The 19,204-nt window shown below is 38.0% G+C and overlaps 1 protein-coding gene across 2 annotated transcripts; it reads left to right on the top strand.

Moving 5' to 3' along the window:
* Positions 1 to 3,187: 3,187 nt before the first annotated feature.
* FAM151B (family with sequence similarity 151 member B) lies at positions 3,188 to 16,112 on the top strand. Of its 2 annotated transcripts, none has more exons than XM_036409367.1 (6): positions 3,188 to 3,362; positions 4,638 to 4,763; positions 6,003 to 6,168; positions 10,698 to 10,915; positions 13,846 to 13,981; positions 15,841 to 16,112. In XM_036409367.1, exons 1-6 carry the CDS (start codon positions 3,338 to 3,340, stop codon positions 15,998 to 16,000), a joined length of 831 nt encoding a protein of 276 aa, XP_036265260.1. In that variant the 5' UTR covers positions 3,188 to 3,337; the 3' UTR covers positions 16,001 to 16,112. The 2 variants fall into 2 exon arrangements, with proteins under 2 accessions (XP_036265260.1, XP_045427626.1); XM_045571670.1 differs by lacking the exon at positions 15,841 to 16,112 and adding an exon at positions 14,652 to 14,776.
* Positions 16,113 to 19,204: the final 3,092 nt, after the last annotated feature.

Below are 19,204 nucleotides of genomic sequence, written 5' to 3' on the forward strand. Positions count from 1 at the left end.
GGTACATGCCCTTTGACCGGAATCGAACCTGGGACCTTTCAGCCCCCAAGCCGATGCTCTATCCATTGAGCCAAATCGGTTTCAACATGAAGGACTTTTTAAGGCAGCAAGTGATGTCCTGTCCAAAGGTAAAAAGAGAAGTGAAGTGAACATGGGGCTCTACTGTGACAGCCTTAAGGAGTAAGGGGGACAGATAGCAAAGTTCAAGGCTACACAAGGTGGTGAATCTAACAATTTTCCCACAAGAGGCCGAGACCTATCCCAGTTTCAGTCTTTGGATGAGGATGAACCAGAAGTATAAATTATGCAAAAGTATAGCCAAGATTAGATTTGCCTACATTGCACAAAGAATCTTAAGCATTTAACTTGCTTTTAAGGTAGTCCCACACTGGAGATGTCTCCTGGTGTTGTCACCATGGCAAAAACGAAATCTTCTCCATAGAAAAGGAATTTCACTGGAGGCCTCAAATTACTTTTCAAGTGTAGCATCTAACGCAATAAAAAATAAAAGTGCAAATGGAAACTAGTCTCCAGAGGCAAGCATTAGTAGAAACAATGAAAACAAACTCATATAAACTTAGGCATTAGATTTATGCCTCTGTGTTTAAAGAAATAATAAAAATTTAAAAATCAAGCATGAGGTACCTGTAGAGCAGGTGTGAGTTATGGAATTTGGAAATGACTTAGCTATTTTTACCTAAAGTTAACCTATAGCTATGAAAGCCTTAACTCAGCTTAGAGAAGGGTACTAATGAGTCTACTCTATAAGATCACCATCGTATAAGGGACATCTTAATAAAGTTAAGATTGAACAAAGAATGTTTTATAATTTGTATGACCTATATAGTTTCTATCTTATGCATGTATAAAAATCACATATGCAGTAACACTGATTGCCTGATATGGGAGACAGAGTGAGGATGGGTATGGAGGTAGACTAAGAATTTAGGGGGTTTATAATTTCATATCCCTTTCTTAGAAAAGAAACATTTAAAAATAACTTGCATGTGCCATTATAAATTATATCAATAAAATATTTTAATTTTTGTTAAATAAGAGAAAAATGAAAATAATATAGTCCAAGAACATATCTATTTATTTTCTGAGTGGCCAGATTATTATGACAACCTGACATTTGTAGGCAAATTAGCCGTACACTGCATCATATGGGATATGGAAGCTGAAGGCCTGTTCCAACACCTTTGCTGTCTGCAATTACCAAGATAAAACGTCTCCAATTCACACAAGAACACAAGGATTGGACAGTTGACCATTGGAAAAAAGTCATGTGGCCGATGAATCATGTTTCCAGTTGCATCATGCAGATGGCAGAGTGAGAATTTGGCGGAAACAGCATGAAAGCATGCACCCCACCTGCATGAGTACAATCCTTCAAGCTGGTGGGGGCAGTGTTATGGTTTGGGGCATGTTTTTTTGGCATGATTTGGGCCCTTTAATTCGTGTGGAACAACGTCTGAATAGCACAACATACCTAAGTATCGTTGCTGATCAAGTTCATCCTATCATGTTGATGGCGTATCCCAATGGAGATGGCTTCTCCCAACAAGACAATGCGCCATGCCACGGTGCTTATATTGTGCAGGAGTGGTTTCAAGAACATGAGGGAGACTTTACCTTGCTTAGGTGGTCCCCACAATCACAAGATCTCAATCCAATTGAGCATTTGTGGGACAAAGTTAAAAAGAGCCATCAGGCAGCTGGTTCCACAACCATCCAATCTCACAGAACTGGACAGTGCTATTCATCAGGCATGGTGTCAGGTTCCTCACATCACCTTTTCACATCTTGTGGATTCAATGCCAGGAAGAATCACCCAGTATAGAAGGCAAAAGGTGGCCCAATGAAGTACTGATGGGGTGGTCATAATAATCTGGCCACTCAGTGTATATAAAAGGCTAAGCGACCATCAAACTGGCTGGTAGATATGATGCGCACTGATCACCAGGGAGCAGACGCTCAACGCAGGAGCTGCAAAGCTGTGGTGACTTGGCAATGGTGATTCTCAGATGATGCACTCCGGAACCGAACTAGAGAGGAGGGAGCCCAATTCTGGGATGCATCACCCAAGTACCACCCTCTCACAATCTGGGACCCCTCAAGGGATATTTGAGAGCTGGTTTTGGCCCAATCCCCACAGGCCAGGCTGAGGGACCCTCACCTGCTGGAGGGACCCCTTCACTCTGCAGACGCCCTTGGAGCCACAGCAAGGCCCCATGTGCAACTGGCAAGGGTGGGGCCTCGGGAGGCTGGCTCCAGGGTGTGTCCAGCCTATCTTGTCCAGTCCCACCGCACTGGTCACCTCCTAATTAATTTCCTTTCAATCAAATCCGTGCACGGGGATACTAGCTTCTAAATAAACAAATATAGCCATGCTGCCAAAACTTAACTGTGAGCTGGCAGGCAGTGTCATCATACAATAGCCTGACATAAATAATACTATGGAAAACCAAATTTGGCGTTAGAAGATATAATGTAAAAAGTGTAATACACTGTACCAAAACATTCAGAAGTTGAGTAGTGCGTTATCTCCCAGTTAAAAAAACACAAAAACCATATCCAAACCCAGCATGTAAAGGGAAGGAATTTTCTTCTGCAGTTACTTCGGTACACTTTACAATTTTCTCACCAGGTTCAACATCTGCTTCCAGTTTTTTGCTGTTTTTTTTCATTTTTTTTTATTAAGGTATTATATGTGTACATATCTTACCATTGCCCACCCCTCCCCCCCAGTTTTATTTTTTCACTTGGAAATCCTTGTCATGATATTCCACCCACAGAACTAACAACACTCTATAGAATAAAACGTAATACAACAGACTTACTACTACTGAGGTGCTTCTTATGACACGAATGATTAGATTTGAACAAACAGAATAATAAAAATTGTAAATTACATTTACAGCTCCTTCATTTATCAAATTTCGAGTCCCACCTGCGGTTGCCTTGGCAGGACCAGACCCAAAGATTTGGAGGGCCTCATCCTCTGCCTCTGTCTTCCCAGACCCCGGGTCTGTCTTCAGAACTACCTACCTTTTTTCTGACAACTTTTCCAAAAAATAAAAATAAAATTCGCGCGACACTTGAACAGCCCAACAGCCGCGGAGCCTGCGGATCCTGCGCACCAGCCACAGCCTCTGCGCCTGCGCATTCTCTCCACCCGCGCCACTTCCGCCCCGGCTTCCCAGGCTGCTCTGCGGTCGCGCTGGGAGACTGACGGCTCACCCCTCTGTGCTGGAGTTGTGCTTCCACGTCACCTGCGAAGGGTCACCCGCGGTGCCCAGGGCCTAGCGCTGGCGGGCGGCGGGCGTCTGTCACCATGGAAACGACCGCCGGGGGCCCTGGTAAGCGCCACTGACAGCTCCGCAGGACGGGCTCCACATCCTGCACTTTCCTTGCCGTGGGAAGAGATAGTGAGATCTCCTCGGGCAGCACCCCTCCTTTTCTTCCCATCCTGGCGATGCGCATTCCATTGGCCTGGAACCTTGGTTCTGCGTGGGCGTTAAGAGGGGGGAAAAAAACAAAAACCAACACTGTTCTGGCGACCAAGAATGCCAAGAATATTGCTCCCTTCTTCGTTTTTTTGTAAGAGAAGTTTTAGGGTCATAGGAAAATTGAACGGGAGAAACAGATTCCCCATCTATCCCCTTCCTGGATACATGCATAGCCTCCCCATTATCAACATTCCCCAGGGAGCATTACAATTGTGAACCTGCGTTGACACATCGTAATCACCCAAAGTCCTCAGTTTACCGGGGTTCACTCTTGGTGCTGCACATTACAAATGTATAATGACATGTATCCAGTCCTATGGTGTCATACAAAAATAGTTTCTCTGCTCCCAAATACTCTGATCCAACCCTTATCCCACCCCAATCCCTGGCATTTTTTCATTGTTTTTCAGCTTTTTCTCATTGCTGTTGTAGGATATGGCATACTTTGGGACAGATCTGAATTGAAGTGTTTTGGTCTTGGTTAACTCATATTAATGTTTAATTAAGATAAAATCTGGTCTGCCAAAAAGTAATTATAGATATGGGAATTATGTATATTTGTACTCGCTAGATAAATCTGTGAATATTAACTCAGGTGTTTACTTAGTCATTCGTATAAATGTTGCTAAGACTCATAATCTGAAGGTAAATATACTTCACTGTGTAATTTAAGGTTCTAAGTTGTTAATATAAATATGGAATGGGGCTTCTGGTAGAGAAAACAACTAAATTGTATAAAATTTAGAAGCTTTTAATATAGCTTTGGCGTAACAGGTTTTACTTATTTAAGGGGCCTGGAATCCATGTAACACAGTGTGAAAATTCCTGCTTTAAAATATCTGTATCTTACCAGTTTTTTTTTTTTTTCTTTCTACATGCTTTTTCATTCTTCTGAAATCCAGACTATCCTATATGTTTGCTAATTATTACTTATATTGTATGTGTCATGCTTACATATTTAAATATATATTAAATACCTGCATATCATACTTGTTCTCATTTTTAAAAATTTCTTGTTTTTCTCCATTTAATTACTTTATTCTCTCTGCTGTGCCCTTTTTTATTAAAAGTATTTACCCCATATGAAACAATCTATTCTTTTTCATTAAAATACTTTTATTTTAGGATCTTGGAGTGAAAATATACTGCAGTATTTTCTGAGAAATAACCATATCAAAACAGAAGATGGTGCCCAGATCACCTGGTATCATGCTGCTAACCATAAGGCACAAATGAATGAGGCACTGAAAAGTAAGTCAGTGCAGTTATTTATATTTACACTAGTGGCCTGGTGCATGAATTCATGCATTGGTGGGGTCCCTTGGCCTGGCCTGCATCCTCTCACAATCTAGGGCTCCTAGGGGGATGTTGGAGGCTTGGTGCATGGATTCAGCTCAATCCCACAAGCCCTGATACCCCTCCCCCCTGAAATTCATCAGTCTCTTCCATGTTTCCATACCTATGTGTTGAGTGTCTGCCCCCTGATGGCCAGGGCGCATCATAGCTACCAATCAAACACTTAGCATATTAGCCTTTTATGTACACTGAGTGGCCAGATTATTATGATCACCCCATCAGTACTTTGTTGGGACACCTTTTGCCTTCTATACTGCTGCGATTCTTCTTGGCATTGACTCCACAAGATGTGGAAAGGTGATGCGAGGAATCTGACACCATGCCTGATGAATAGCACTGTCCAGTTCTGTGAGATTGGATGGTTGTGGAACCAGCTGCCTGATGGCTCTTTTAACTTCGTCCTACAAATGCTCAATTGGATTGAGATCTTGTGAATGTGGGGGCCACCTAAGCAAGGTAAAGTCTCCCTCATGTTCTTGAAACCACTCCTGCACAATACAAGCACCGTGGCATGGCGCATTGTCTTGTTGGGAGAAGCCATCTCCCTTGGGATGCGCCATCATGATAGGATGAACTTGATCAACAATGATACTTAGGTATGTTATGCTATCCAGATGTTGTTCCACACGAATTAAAGGGACCAAATCATGCCAGGAAAACATGCCCCAAACCATTACACTGTCTCCACCAGCTTGAAGGGTTGTACTTTTGCATGTGGGGTGCATGTTTTCATTCTATTTCCGAGAAATTCTCACTCTGCCATCTTCATGATGCAACTGGAAATGTGATTCATGGGACCACATGACTTTTTTCCAATGGTCAACTGTCCAATCCTTGTGTTCCTATGTGAATTGGAGATGCTTTATCTTGGTAACTGCAGACAGCAAAGGTGTTTGAACAGGCCTTCAGCTTCCATATCCCATACGATGCAGTGTACGGCTAATTTGCCCACAAACGTCGGCTGTCATAATAATCTCGCCACTCAGTGTATATAGATTGGGTAATAGATGAATTCAACTCTTTAAAAAATATCTGAGCATATTGGCAGATATGCTTTTCTCTTTCTCAAAAGGACACTGGCCATGGCACCTGCAGTCCCTGTTTTGTAAATATTAACTTCTTTCATTTGGACAGGTACTGCCCACATGATAGAGGCTGACGTCCTCCTTCCAAGTGAGGGATCAGACCAGAGCCAACCGATCATGGCCCATCCTCCTGAAACAAGTAGTGACAATACTCTCCAGGAATGGCTGACTGAAGTTACGAAAAGCAATAAAGGCATCAAGCTGGATTTTAAGAGGTATTTGTACAAATATATTCAGTCTTCTGGTTGTTACAGAATAATTTATTTGGGGGGAGGAGTTAATAGCTTCTCATATCTGTGGCTGACTAACTAACTTTGTACTTTTTACTTACACTGAAATGGAATTGCAGACTGATACATTCTAGGAATGGATCTAAGACACACTGAGCTGTTTAAAGTTAATTTTTATAAAGGAATTTATTGTAAGTGTCCATTGTGGTAATACAACAGTCAATTTACAATGCTACCTCTGCTAAAAGGTAGTCCAGAAGAGAAGGAATTGAGAGAATTTTGTTGAAATAGTTAATGCATATTCTACTTGATTTATGTTGTTATATTTGTGTAGAGGGAATTGTTTAGATTTCTTCAATTACTGAAATGTTCCTTAAAAAACAGTATTTTGGAGGCATTGATAATGAAGAGCAAGATTAAGTGTAATTTACTTCCTGGTAGCTTTCATAGTAAGTTTTATTTTTCTGGTATTTTGGTAGTGTGAAAATTTTAAGTCAAGCCAGAAATATATTGGGTCACCCTAGAAGCTCAACATAAGTACTAAAGCAACTTCTATGGAAATCTAAGATTTGTGGTAAGCCTTTTTCATCTCTGAACAATATTTTTAAATTGAATGGTCTTAAGAAATTAATAAGGATTTGGAAATCTGCCTGGCTGGTGTTGCTCAGTGGTTGATCATTGACCCATGAATGGGGAAGTCACAGTTTGATTCCTGGTCAGGGCACATGCCCAGCTTATAGGTTTGATCCCCAGTAGGGATGTGCAGTAGGCAGCTGATTCTCTCTCATCATTGATGTTTCTGTCCCTCTCTGCCTCTTCCTTCCACCCTCTGGAGAAAAAAAAAATGTATTTGGAAATCTTTTATATATATATATATTTTATTGATTTTTTACAGAGAGGAAGGGAGAGAGACAGAGAGCTAGAAATGTTGATGAGAGAGAAACATCGACCAGCTGCCTCTTGCACACCCCCTATCGGGGATGTGCCCACAACCAACGTACATGCCCCTGACTGGAATCGAACCTGGGACCTTTCAGTCCGCAGGCCGATGCTCTACCACTGAGCCAGACCGGTTTCAGCGTGTATTTGGAAATCTTATTCATAGAGTTATTAAGATGACTCTAGTCATTTATTGTGGGGCTAAATATACCAGTAAACCTCATTGTACTGTTGGTGAATTCAGCTTAACAATAACCCACAACCTTCGGACCAACTTGTTGGTGAATTCTAGAGCTATTTACAGTAAGTGGAAAAACTTTTAAGATGGTGAATGTTTCAATTCCATTTCATTGACAAAGAAATTTAGTCCCAGAGAGGTTAAGTGATTTACTCAGGGACAACAGCTGAGCTTGGCAGCTGGGGGAGGTTTTGGCAGATTTCAGATGTCCTGGAGCCAGTTCAATATACCATAGAACAAAATACTTGGATCTTCAATGCCTGGTAATTCAAAGTTTTAGATCTCCTTGCCTCTCCATGCGTTTAGTTTTTTTGTTTTGTTTTGTTTTGTTTTTTTTGTATGATTATTATTGCTCCTTGAGTTATTCCCTGAGGTGTATTCTTTTTTTTAAAATATATTTTATTGATTTTTTTCACAGAGAGGAAGAGAGAGAGAGAGAGTTAGAAACATCGATGAGAGAGAATCATCGATCAGCTGCCTCTTGCACACCCCCTACTGGGGATATACCCGCAACCAAGGTACATGTCCTTGACCGGAATCAAACCCGGGACCTTTCAGTCCGCACGCAGGCCAATGCTCTATCCACTGAGCCAAACCGGTCCCGGCCTGAGGTGTATTCTTTGGCTCCTTGCCAGTCAGATGAGCTCATTCATATATATATATATATATATATATATATATATATATATATATATATATAATTTTTTTAAATTTTTTTTACTGATTTCAGAGAGGAAGGAAGAGGGAGAGAGAGAGATAGAAACTTCTATAATGAGAATCATTGATCAGCTGCCTTCTGCACGTCCCCTGCTGGGGATCAAGCCCACAACCTAAGCATGTGCCCCAACCAGGAATCAGTTCATACGTTGATGCTCAACCACTGAGCTACACCAGCAGGGCAGCTCATTCATTCTTCAACATTGACAGCTACCACAAAAGGCCAGTAAAAAAAAGACTTTTTGGTAATAACGTATTTAAAGGGTGCTGCTCATCTGAGTAAAGTTTACACTCTGAAGCAAAACTCTTCACCTTCTCAATAAGAGAAACTGAATGACCTTTTTGTCAAATTTTACTAGCTCTTGTTTTGTACCTTGAAGTTAATTTGTTAAGTAACAATAATAACTAAGTAATATATGATGATTTAAAAATTTTATTTGGAGTAACAAACTCCTTTGTTTTAGCCAAAATATTTCCCTTAGAATGTAATTTTAAATGAGTTATTGCAATTTTAAGTATGATTTTAATTATTCACCCCTAATTTTTAAATGAATTTAATAGAAAAATAGGATGTGATACTCAGAAGTTTGACATACATGTAATTTTTTAGGAAAAAAATCTATTCTATAAAAACTAAGTTTAAATTTTTTTCTGGGGATTTAGAAAAATACTAAGCAAAGAGAAATTTTAGAGAGTATTCTGATCAGGACTTCCCTCTTCAAATTATCAATGTGGCAAACCTTTAGACAGTCCTTTATGGGAAACAATACTAATACATATAAGAACTGAGAATGTAATTAGAATTACATGGAATTTATAGTTTAACTAGAGGCCTGGTGCATGAAATGTGTGCATGGGAAGGGTTCCTAGGCCTGGCCAGCAGTCAGGGCCGATCCTTGGGGCAACTGGTGGGGCAATTGGGGCCCCTGCTGGCACCTGCCTTGGCTGGCCTGGTGCTCCCTTCTTGCTGGCCCCAACCCCTGCTGCTGCTGGTTGGGGCCTGCGGGCTAGGGGCAGCTCCTGCGTTGAGCATCTGCCCCCTGGTGGTTAGTACATGTCATAGTGACTGGTCGTTCTGCCATTTGGTCGTTTTGCATATTAGGGTTTTATTATGTAGGATTGGGAGGGATGTGTCATTATACAGGATTTACAATATTGTGTCTTCCAGGCTTTTCCTCCACATTTATTCCTTTAGAATTATCTTGTCAAGTTCTAGAATAATAAGAACTATAACAACAAAAGTGTTATTTGCTTTAGTAAGGTTTTATGTTTTACTTAATGTAGGTTTTGTTTTTCATATTTAAGTGTTTGGTAAGGGAATGTATCATTACTTTTTGTATTAGCAATCTATATTAGTGGTAACTAAAATATTTACATATAAAATGGAATATGTATATTAAATTCTTGCTTCATTGTGTTTCGTGTCATAGTTTCTTATTGCACAGTGCTTTGCATGTAGTCGACACTTATATATGCTGATGGAATTTCAATTTTGGGGAGAAAATGCTGTTTGACACTAGATATTGTCAGATGGAAAACCAATGTTAAACAGCCCTATGTCAGCTTACTAAATTGAGAAAGCCTTAAACCTCTGCAAACACCAGATTTCTTAAGAAACCAGAGTCCTTTCTGGAAAAGAGTTTCAGGGTTTCCCCGTGCTGCACCCAGGAGGAGCAGAACCCCATAGGATTTGCAGACACACAAGCTTTGGAATCACAGGTATAAGGTGCTTGCTACCAAAAATGGGGGAATTTTTAGGAAGTACAGTGTCAGGTAATCAGAATTGTCATTTTAACATGGTATTGATTCCCTTCAAGGCAGAGTGCATATGAGACAGAGAAGTACAGCATCTACGTTAAGAATTTGCAGCATTAGAACTTATTAGTCCACTAAGATCTAGGGCCTCCAATAAAAAAGAATGAAATCTTACCATTTGAGACAGCATGGATGGACCTACAGAGTATTATGCTAAGTGAAATAAGTCAGACAGAGAAAGACGAATGCCATATGATGTCACTTACATATGTAGTTTAAAGAACAGTATAAATGAACAACAAAACAGAAACAGACTCTTAGGTACAGAGAATAGACTCATGGTTGCCAGAGGGGAAGGGTTTCGGGAAAGTGGGTGAAAAAGAGGAAGGGATTGAGACGTGCAGATTGGTAGTTCCAGAATAGTCATGGAGATGTAAAGTACAGCATAGGAAACATGGTCAATAATATTGTAATAACTATGTACGTGCCAGGTCGGTACTAAAACATCAGGGGGAACACTGTAAAGTATATGATTATCTAGCTATTATGCTGTACATCTAGAAACTAATACAAACTAATTCTGAACGTTAATTGTAATTGAACAACATTTTTTAAATTTTTATAAAATTTAAAAGGGGCAGAAGAGTTCTTAGCTTCCCATCACAGTATTCACGGAAAGCTAATTTTCTTGTAAATCAGCATAGGCCTTAAAGGGTCTGAAATGGTTCAGAATTATAAGAGGTATAGCTTCCAATAAAGTTTGTCTATACATTTTTTAAAAGGAAAAATTATGTAGTCTGATTAAAACCTTACTGTTTCAAAATCTCTAGGTGTCTCTGTCATTGACAACAAACTGTGCTTTCAGTCTGGCAGCCGTAGAGCCAGCCATGATGCTCTTGGAAAATGTGAAGAAGCATCTGAAGCGTCCTGTGTGGATTAACGCCGACATTCTTCCCGGTCCAAATGGAAACAGCAGAGTAGTGGATGCAAAGCCTTTTATAGACACTGTGACTTCCTTCTTTCCAGATGTGACGTTTTCCCTGGGTTGGACCACAGGATGGCATCCTGAGAAAGTTAATGAAGGTAATAATTTTTTAGATGTTTTCCTTGTTGGTCAAATTAAAATATTCTCTAGCCCGACCGGCATGGCCCCGTGGTTGAGCGTTGACCTGTGAACCAGAGGTCAGGGTTCAGTTCCTGGTCAGAGCACGTGCCCTGGTTTCGGGCTCGATCCCCAGTGGGGGGTGGGCAGGAGGGAGCCGATCAGTGGTTCTCTCTCATCATTGATGTTTCCGTTTCTCGCTCCCTTCATCTATGAAATCAATAAAAATATTTTTTTAAAAAAATATATAAATACTGCAAATATAAGAATATCTTTAATACAAAACCAAAAACACATTCCACAAAATCTAAGAGCCTAATGGAGAGAAAGGTCTAGCCCTAAAAATCTGTGTATGTTTCTTCTTTCTATTATTTCAGTAGACACTTCACTCACCGGTGACATCCTGTCACCGGCTCCATGAGAAATATTTATTGGCAACGAAAGCAGCCTCAGTACACACTTTAAACAAATGCTAAATTGGTCTCTTTGAACCTGTAAAATATTCTATAGTATTTTTATCTCTCTCTCTCTCTCTTTTTTTTTTTTTTTTTTTTACTGTGGAGCAAACTCCCTTTGTTAGATGAAAGATTTAAAAAATGGTTTTAAGAGCTTTCCATGTGATTTGAGGCCAGAAGTTGGGGGAGTGGTTGAAGAGCATGAGTGCTGCTCCCTAGACACAGGAAGGGGCTCCCATGTGGGGTGCTGGGACCTTGGTACCCTCCTGCTCTCTTTGGCTGGATAGGAGTGTGGGAGGCCATGAACTTCTCCTCTAGGCTCGATCCCTTCTCCCCTTCACATATTCCTACAGAAGGACCTGATATTTTCAGCTTCGTTTTCCTGCTGAAACTTATTACACTATTTGAATTCATCTTTCTATTTCTTCGTAGATCCCTAGGTAGTAATTTCCAGGTAAGCAGCCAGTAAGCAATCCAATGCTATGGACACCTGTCCATGTGGTTAAAATGATAAACTAGGAGGTATTTAGAACCTATGGAGATGTGATCTTTTATCCTGTGTTTAGGGCATTTATTTTTTACTTATTTACTATCACTGTTTTTTATTTATTTATTATTTTTTATTAAATGTATTGGGGTGACATTGGTTAATAGGAACATAGAGGTTTCAAGTGTACAGTTCTGGGATATAAAATCTGTATATACTTCACTGTGTGCTCACCACCCAAAGTATTATTGTTTTCAATAGAAAGTTTTTTAGTCTAACTTGAGATTCAAATAATTGCTATCCAGTGACATTTAGGTTATTATCCCTTGGACCAATAATTGTTATGATTGAGAGGGGAAAAATAATATGTTTTAACTTAATTCTAGTTCAATTTTCTAATCATTTAATTTTTTATTAATTTCATTAAAAATTATAACATAACCAGCAATGATTTAATATCTCGCTTACTGATTCTGAACTCCTTTTAGTCACTGTTTGACTCAGGCTTCAGCCTCAGGTTTGAATTGAGTTAAACCATAGCTGGGACTTTTAAGTCATGAGGGTGTTGAATTATTTAAGGCTGCTTTTCCCCACTGGTTCTTGTCATTACCAGCGTGTGTTTTATCCTCCCTTGCCTTTTATGCCACAGATTTTATAAGGAGATTTTATGTTTGTGCTAATGGAAATATAGCTTCTGTTAGCAATAATGTTAAGTGTAGCTTCTATTAGCAGTTTTCTAATTAGAGGTGTCTAATTTTTTTCAGATTCAAAAGGAAAGCAGACATTTCCCTTCTTTCATGAGAAATTTAACTGCTAACCTAACATATTCACATAGGCTTTCTGTAAAATGCTCTTTTACTGACCAATGGTGTTTTACAACCTGGTTTTGATAGATTTAGGGTTATGTTAGAAATATAATTTTTTTTCTAAAATCACTGGTGTGATTTTTTTTACAGTGTCCTAACATTATTTAAAGCACATATATAAAATTCCATTTTACCACTATGTCTAATTTAGGTAAAATGTATTAGAAATCTGGACTAGCCAAAAACTTAAAAATTGAAGTTTAATGTCACCCTAATAAATTAAAGAGTAATAAGTGAATAAATAAACAAATAAATAAAATTTAAAAAATTGAAATTAATTATTACTTATTTAGCTAACCAACATCTAGTAGCCATCTTTCTCTTAGAAAAGAAAATGTAATTATCATAAATGGAAAATCTTAGTTTATAGGGAATATTAATGATTAGGAAGTGCCTAAAAGTCTTTAAAAAGTAACTACTGTGTCAAAATTTGCTATTTTTGCACTTGAAATATTAGTAAATTCTTTTTTTTTTATAATATATTTTATTGCTTTTGTACAGAGAGGAAGGGAGAGAGATAGTTAGAAACATCGATGATGAGAGAGAGTCATCGATCAGCTGCCTCTTGCACACCCCCTACTGGGGATATGCCTGCGACCAAGGGCCAAGGTACATGCCCTTGACCGGAATTGAACCCGGGACCTTTCAGTCCCCAAGCCGACGCTCTATCCATTGAGCCAAACCGGTTTCGGCAGTAAATTCTTTTTTTAATTTATTGATTTTGGAGACAGAAAAAAGGGGGAGAGAACGGGAATATTTTTATTATTCCACTTATTTATACATTTATTGATCGATTCTTGTATGTTCCTAACTGGGGATTAAACCCGCAACCAGAATGATACATAACCAATTGAGCTACCCAGCCAAGGCATTTTTTAAAATTATATTTGCTATAGAATTACTTGTGGCATGATTTTAGATTTAATTTTCATCTACATTTTCCACCCAAAACATTTTCTTGCACTAAGTGATATTTTAATTCAATTTGTATTCAAACGAAAGTTTGCATGAGTTACCTGTGAATTTATATATGTAATTTAGTTTTTATTTTATTGAATTTAGTATTCTAGTAGAAAAGTTAAATTTCTTTCTTTTGATTTCAGGTTATAGTTGGACAATGGTGAAAGAGATGGAATGCATATGCAATGAACTAAGTCAGCCTGTAACTTTTCCTGTCAGAGCAGCATTAGTCAGGCAGTCTTGTTCTCAGTTTCTCTGGCTGTTAAAGAAATCAAACAGGTATGTATAAGTTTTATAGCATAGAGTGTGCATGTGAGTGTCTGTGAGAGACAGAGATAAAGGATGCAAACTGATTATTTCAAGACTGTGTGTAGGAGAGAATATGAACACTGATTCTGTAAGCATACAGACTCCCTCACTAGAGTGAAGCTTCTTAATGAACCTTAACATTGTCTCTTACTCCGTTTTTGCACATAGTAGGTGCCCAGTAAATGTCACTTTCTTCATTGTTATACATTGACAAAGTTCTAAGCAGATAAAAGTTACCCTCTGAGTTCTATAATAGTTCAGAAGTCTATTCCATGAAAACTTTTTTTTTCATCCACACCCAAGAATATTTTTAATTTATTTTTTGAGAGAGAGGGAGACAGAGAGAAAAAGAGAACATCAATTGGCCGCCTCGTCTCTGGATCCTGACCAGGAATCGAGCCCACACCCTTTTGGCTTTTGGGAGGACACTCCAGCCAACTGGGCCACCCAGCTGGGTTCTTTGTCTTTGAGGCTTAGTAATTTTATTAGACTGTGTCTCCAGAAGGACCATTCTGTACTTTATGGAGACACAGGGATGTGGATTTCTTTTCACTATGTAGATTCAAATGTTCTTTTCTGAAATATTCCTGTGAATTATATTTGTTCTTCTGCATTTATAACACTATGCTTTCTCTTTTAGGGACTCCTGTAATGAAAACGTACATCTCCTTTGCTTATCTTTGTTATCTATTATTTTCTCTCTATTCTCTCCTTTTATTTGCATTTTATGATTGAAACATCAGTTATGAGAGAGAATCATTGATTGGCTGCCTCCTGCATGCCCCCTACTGGGGATCCAGCCCACAACCCAGGCATGTGCCCTTGACCGGAATTGAATCTGGGGCCCTTCAGTCCGCAGGTTGACGCTCTATCCACTGAACCAAACCGGCTAGGGCTGAGCATATTCTTATATCCATAACAAATCTGCACATATTATTGTTGTTTTTTAACTCCAGAAGTAGATCTAAATTTATTCCATTTGGTAATTTCAGTGACATCTTGTAGCATATCTCAGACAAAAATCCCCAGAAGGAATAGTGAAGCCACTTACAAAGTAAATGTGTTGGAGTGTCAGTGGCACTTGTGTCTGTTCAGTCTCTTCCAGTTGTGCTTTGACTCTGGTTAGGCTTCTGAGGAAACCTAGGTTAGAGCAATAATTTAAAAAAAAAAAAAAAAAAAAAAAAAAAAAAAAATATATATATATATATATATATATATACACACACACACACACACACACACACACACACACACACAATATAATTGATTTTTTTGCAGAGTGGAAGGGATAGAGATAGAGAACTAGAAACATTGATGAGAGAGAGATATCAACCAGCTGCCTTCTGCACACCCCCCATTGGGGATGTGCCTGCAACTAAGGTACATGCCCCTGACCAGAATCGAACCTGGGACCTTTCAGTCCACAGGCTGTTGTTCTATCCACTGAGCCAAACCGGTTTTGGCAGAGCAATAATTTTTGTTTCGAGAACAGATTCCTTGATCAGCAGTGTAATCTTCTCAGTTCTTTTGTCCAAAATTTGGCCCATTTTCAGTGCTAGTAGTCTGGGTTTCTACAGCCATTTAACATTCCTGTATTCAGATACGGCAGTTAGCTAATTTAGCAGCAACAATGTAATTTTTTTTCTTTTCTCTAGTCCATTTAGTGTTGATGAAGGAATGAAGGGATAACTTTACCATTGATAATTAATTTTTTTATATTGGTGTGAATTTTGGTTGGAGACAAACTATTTTTAGGCTTATTGGAATTCCTCATCACTGTCTCTTATCTTCCACTTTTAATTATAGAATTCTGTTTTATTTTAATGCAGGTACAGCCTGACTATTTGGACTGGAAAAAATGATAACTATTCCATTGAAGATTTACTTTATATTAGAGACTATTTTGACAAAAAACAAGTTTTCTATGATATCTTGGAACCACAAAATTATGAATTTAAACAAGCCATTGGAATCAAAGTTAATCTCTAAGAAGAAGATTCTTCTAAATTATTTTATGTTTTGGTTTCATAATCCTCTGCTTTGGTCTGAATTAATTACCATATAAATTGTAATGATTGAGTTATGCTCCAATTTGTCCAATTAAAAAATACATATTGAGTCAAAACCGGTTTGGCTCAGTGGATAGAGCATCAGCCTGAGGACTGAAGGGTCCCAAGTTCGATTCCGGTCAAGGGCATGTACCTTGGTTGCAGGCACATCCCCACTGGGGTGTGTGCGGGAGGCAGCTGATCGATGCTTCTCTCACTGATGTTTCTAGCTCTCTGTCTCTCTCCATTCCTCTGTAAAAAATCAATAAAATATATTTTTTTAAAAATACGTATTGAGTGCTTACTGTGTATTAGGCATATGTCCTTATAATACTGTATTTACCTAAAAGATTTGGAAAGAAGAGATTTCAGTGAGTCTAATCTAATAATTTAGAAAAAAATGATATTTAAAACCCTTCATAAAAATAATTCTGATATACTGAAAATAACTGAAAGAATTCATGTGTCATAATAGGTATGAATCACATTTTGTTGGCAGTTACATTCCAGAGATCCACAAAATGTGGCAACCTCTCCCCATTTTCCTGGAGAACTGGTTATTTCATAGACTACAGAAGAGTAAGAAGGCTTCAGAAGTGTTTTTATTTATTATTTGAGGCTCAATGCACAAAATTCGTACCAGGGGCTCAGCCCTCACAGCCCCTGCTGGTCCTTGTAACCCAGCTTCCTCAGGACGGTTGTTCTGCTGTTCGGTCTAATTAACATATTAGCTCTTTATTATATATTAGCATTATTACTTTAAATATATTTTTATTGATTTCAGTGAATAAGGGAGAGGGAGAGATAGAAACATCAATGATGAGAATCATTGATCGGCTGCCTCCTGCATGCCCCCTACTGGGGATTAAACCAGCAACCCGGACATGTACCCTTGACTGGAATTGAACTTGGGACCCTTCAGTTTATAGGCCAACGCTCTATCCACTGAGCCAAACTAGCTAGGGCTTGAAGTGTTTTTAACTATTACTGGGCTAAACAGCTTTCTCATAACAAAATCAAATCCACTTACTGAATAAATTAAAGTGGATGGACCTAGAATTTCCATATTGTTGGGAGCATGCTGACTGCTATGCATGTCTTTTTTTTATGCACATCTTTTTTTTTTTTAATAAATTTTTATTGTTCATATTATTACAAATGTTCCTCCCCCCTCCCCTCCATTGCTCTCCTCCACCAGGTTCCTACCCCGCCCTCTGCCCTTTCCCCACCCCCCCATTGTCCTCATCCATAGGTTTTATGCACATCTTTGTATTCATTGTTTCAATCATAGTATCTTCTCTATAGTGAGCAAACTACTCTAGGAATTTTAATCCTGGAAATATATCATTTGATTTTCAAGTTTCTCACCAGCACTACCTTAGTTCATGCCCTTTTTCTGCTCCTAGAATTTCAAAACCTAACTCTTCATAACTTCATTCTTCATACTCAGAGATACCCTGAGTATTTCTGCATACATATCTGATTCCGGTTGCAAACATCTGTGACTTACCATTGGGATGCCAGTGATATATTCTACTTAATGGAATGAAAAGTTCCATAGGATGGTTTTATAACCATGGTCACACAACCTCAGCTCCTGAGGGTTCTTGGGATTGACAGATGACTACAAATTCTTCTAAATATGGCCGATGAAGTTTTAATCCTACTAAATGTATTCATTTTTATGTTGGGATAAGAATAGAAACAACAGTTTTTCTTTCATAGTTTTCTATTTACTCAAAGTAACATGTGGCACAGCTTCTCTTGAGATTATATTGAAAATTATCGTTAGTATTTGAGATAAATAAAAAACAATGATAATTAAAATAACATTTTAAACCTTTATTGATACCATTTTATGAACTAGTCTATTTACATATTTTCCAGTATGTATCCTTACAACTTAAAAACAAGCACTTTTCTCAATATTAGAACTTGCAAAAAAGGATTTAGCTGCCTATAAACACTAGGTACAATTCTATGTTCTGAATAAAAAACTATTTCTAATATAATTAATGTTCTTCAAAACATTAAATGAAACACCTCCAGTTTTTCCCCCCAAATAAAATCCACAAGAAATTAAATACTAGATTCATTATAACTTGCTTATATCAAATTACCAAGAAAAGCATGAAGCCCATTGTTAGGCTCTCGTTACGGACAGAAAGCAAAGAAAGTTGTATATGACAACATCAAATTAATACACGCAGGTTCTGTATAGTTTGATTTATCCTATGCTGTAAACTGCTAGATTGAAATTAGGATTATATGTATAAACACCATATTTTCCAATTTTATAGATAATAGTCATTTTATAATATTTTATAGTAGTAGCATGGTTTTCATTTATTTTGTTAAAAATTATTCACAGGTCATAAAATACTACATTTTTGGAATGCCATACTAAGGAAATTATCCTTATACATCCTTACTATGGAAATGTCTAATAATTACATATTAGAAATAAAGACATTATTTAATATTGACCAACTATTTCGTACATTTTGTAATTAGGTTTCTACTGACTTTCTTAACTTTAGCTCATCTAAGCTAATAATCAGTTTTTGTTTTTGTTTTTTTAAATAAAATAAAGCAAGCATTTAGTCCTATTTGTGATAAATCTCAAAGTTTTGGGATTTTTTTTTGAGGGGGGGGGGATTGTTTTTAGAAAGTCGAGAATAAGTAAAGAGGAATGCTTTTTAACTTTAAAATACATTTATTTTGGAAACTTATGGATAAGCTTCAAAAAAATTAACAGGAATTAAAGGTATGGAAAATTAAACTTCCATAACATTTTATTGAAATGTTTTAAAAAAGCAAAGCAAAAAACAGCACACAAACACTTGGCATAGATTATTACTACTTTGTAAAACTTACTTACCATTTAACACTGATTAAGCTAACAACAGGAATATTAGTTGCTCTGTCTCCTATAATGACTGACCATTAAAATTTTAATTAGATTTTCATCTATCTGCAGCCAAATATATATAAATAAATATATATATTTATTGATTTCAGAGAGAGGAAGAGAAACATCAATGAGACAATCATTGATTGGGCACCTCCTGCACACCCTACACTGGGGATTGAGCCTGCAACCTGGGCATGTGCCCTGACTGGGAATGGAACCATGACCTCCTGG

This window comes from Pipistrellus kuhlii, unplaced genomic scaffold, assembly GCF_014108245.1.
Source record: "Pipistrellus kuhlii isolate mPipKuh1 unplaced genomic scaffold, mPipKuh1.p scaffold_m20_p_4, whole genome shotgun sequence".
In the NCBI taxonomy this organism is placed as follows: Eukaryota; Metazoa; Chordata; class Mammalia; order Chiroptera; family Vespertilionidae; genus Pipistrellus; species Pipistrellus kuhlii.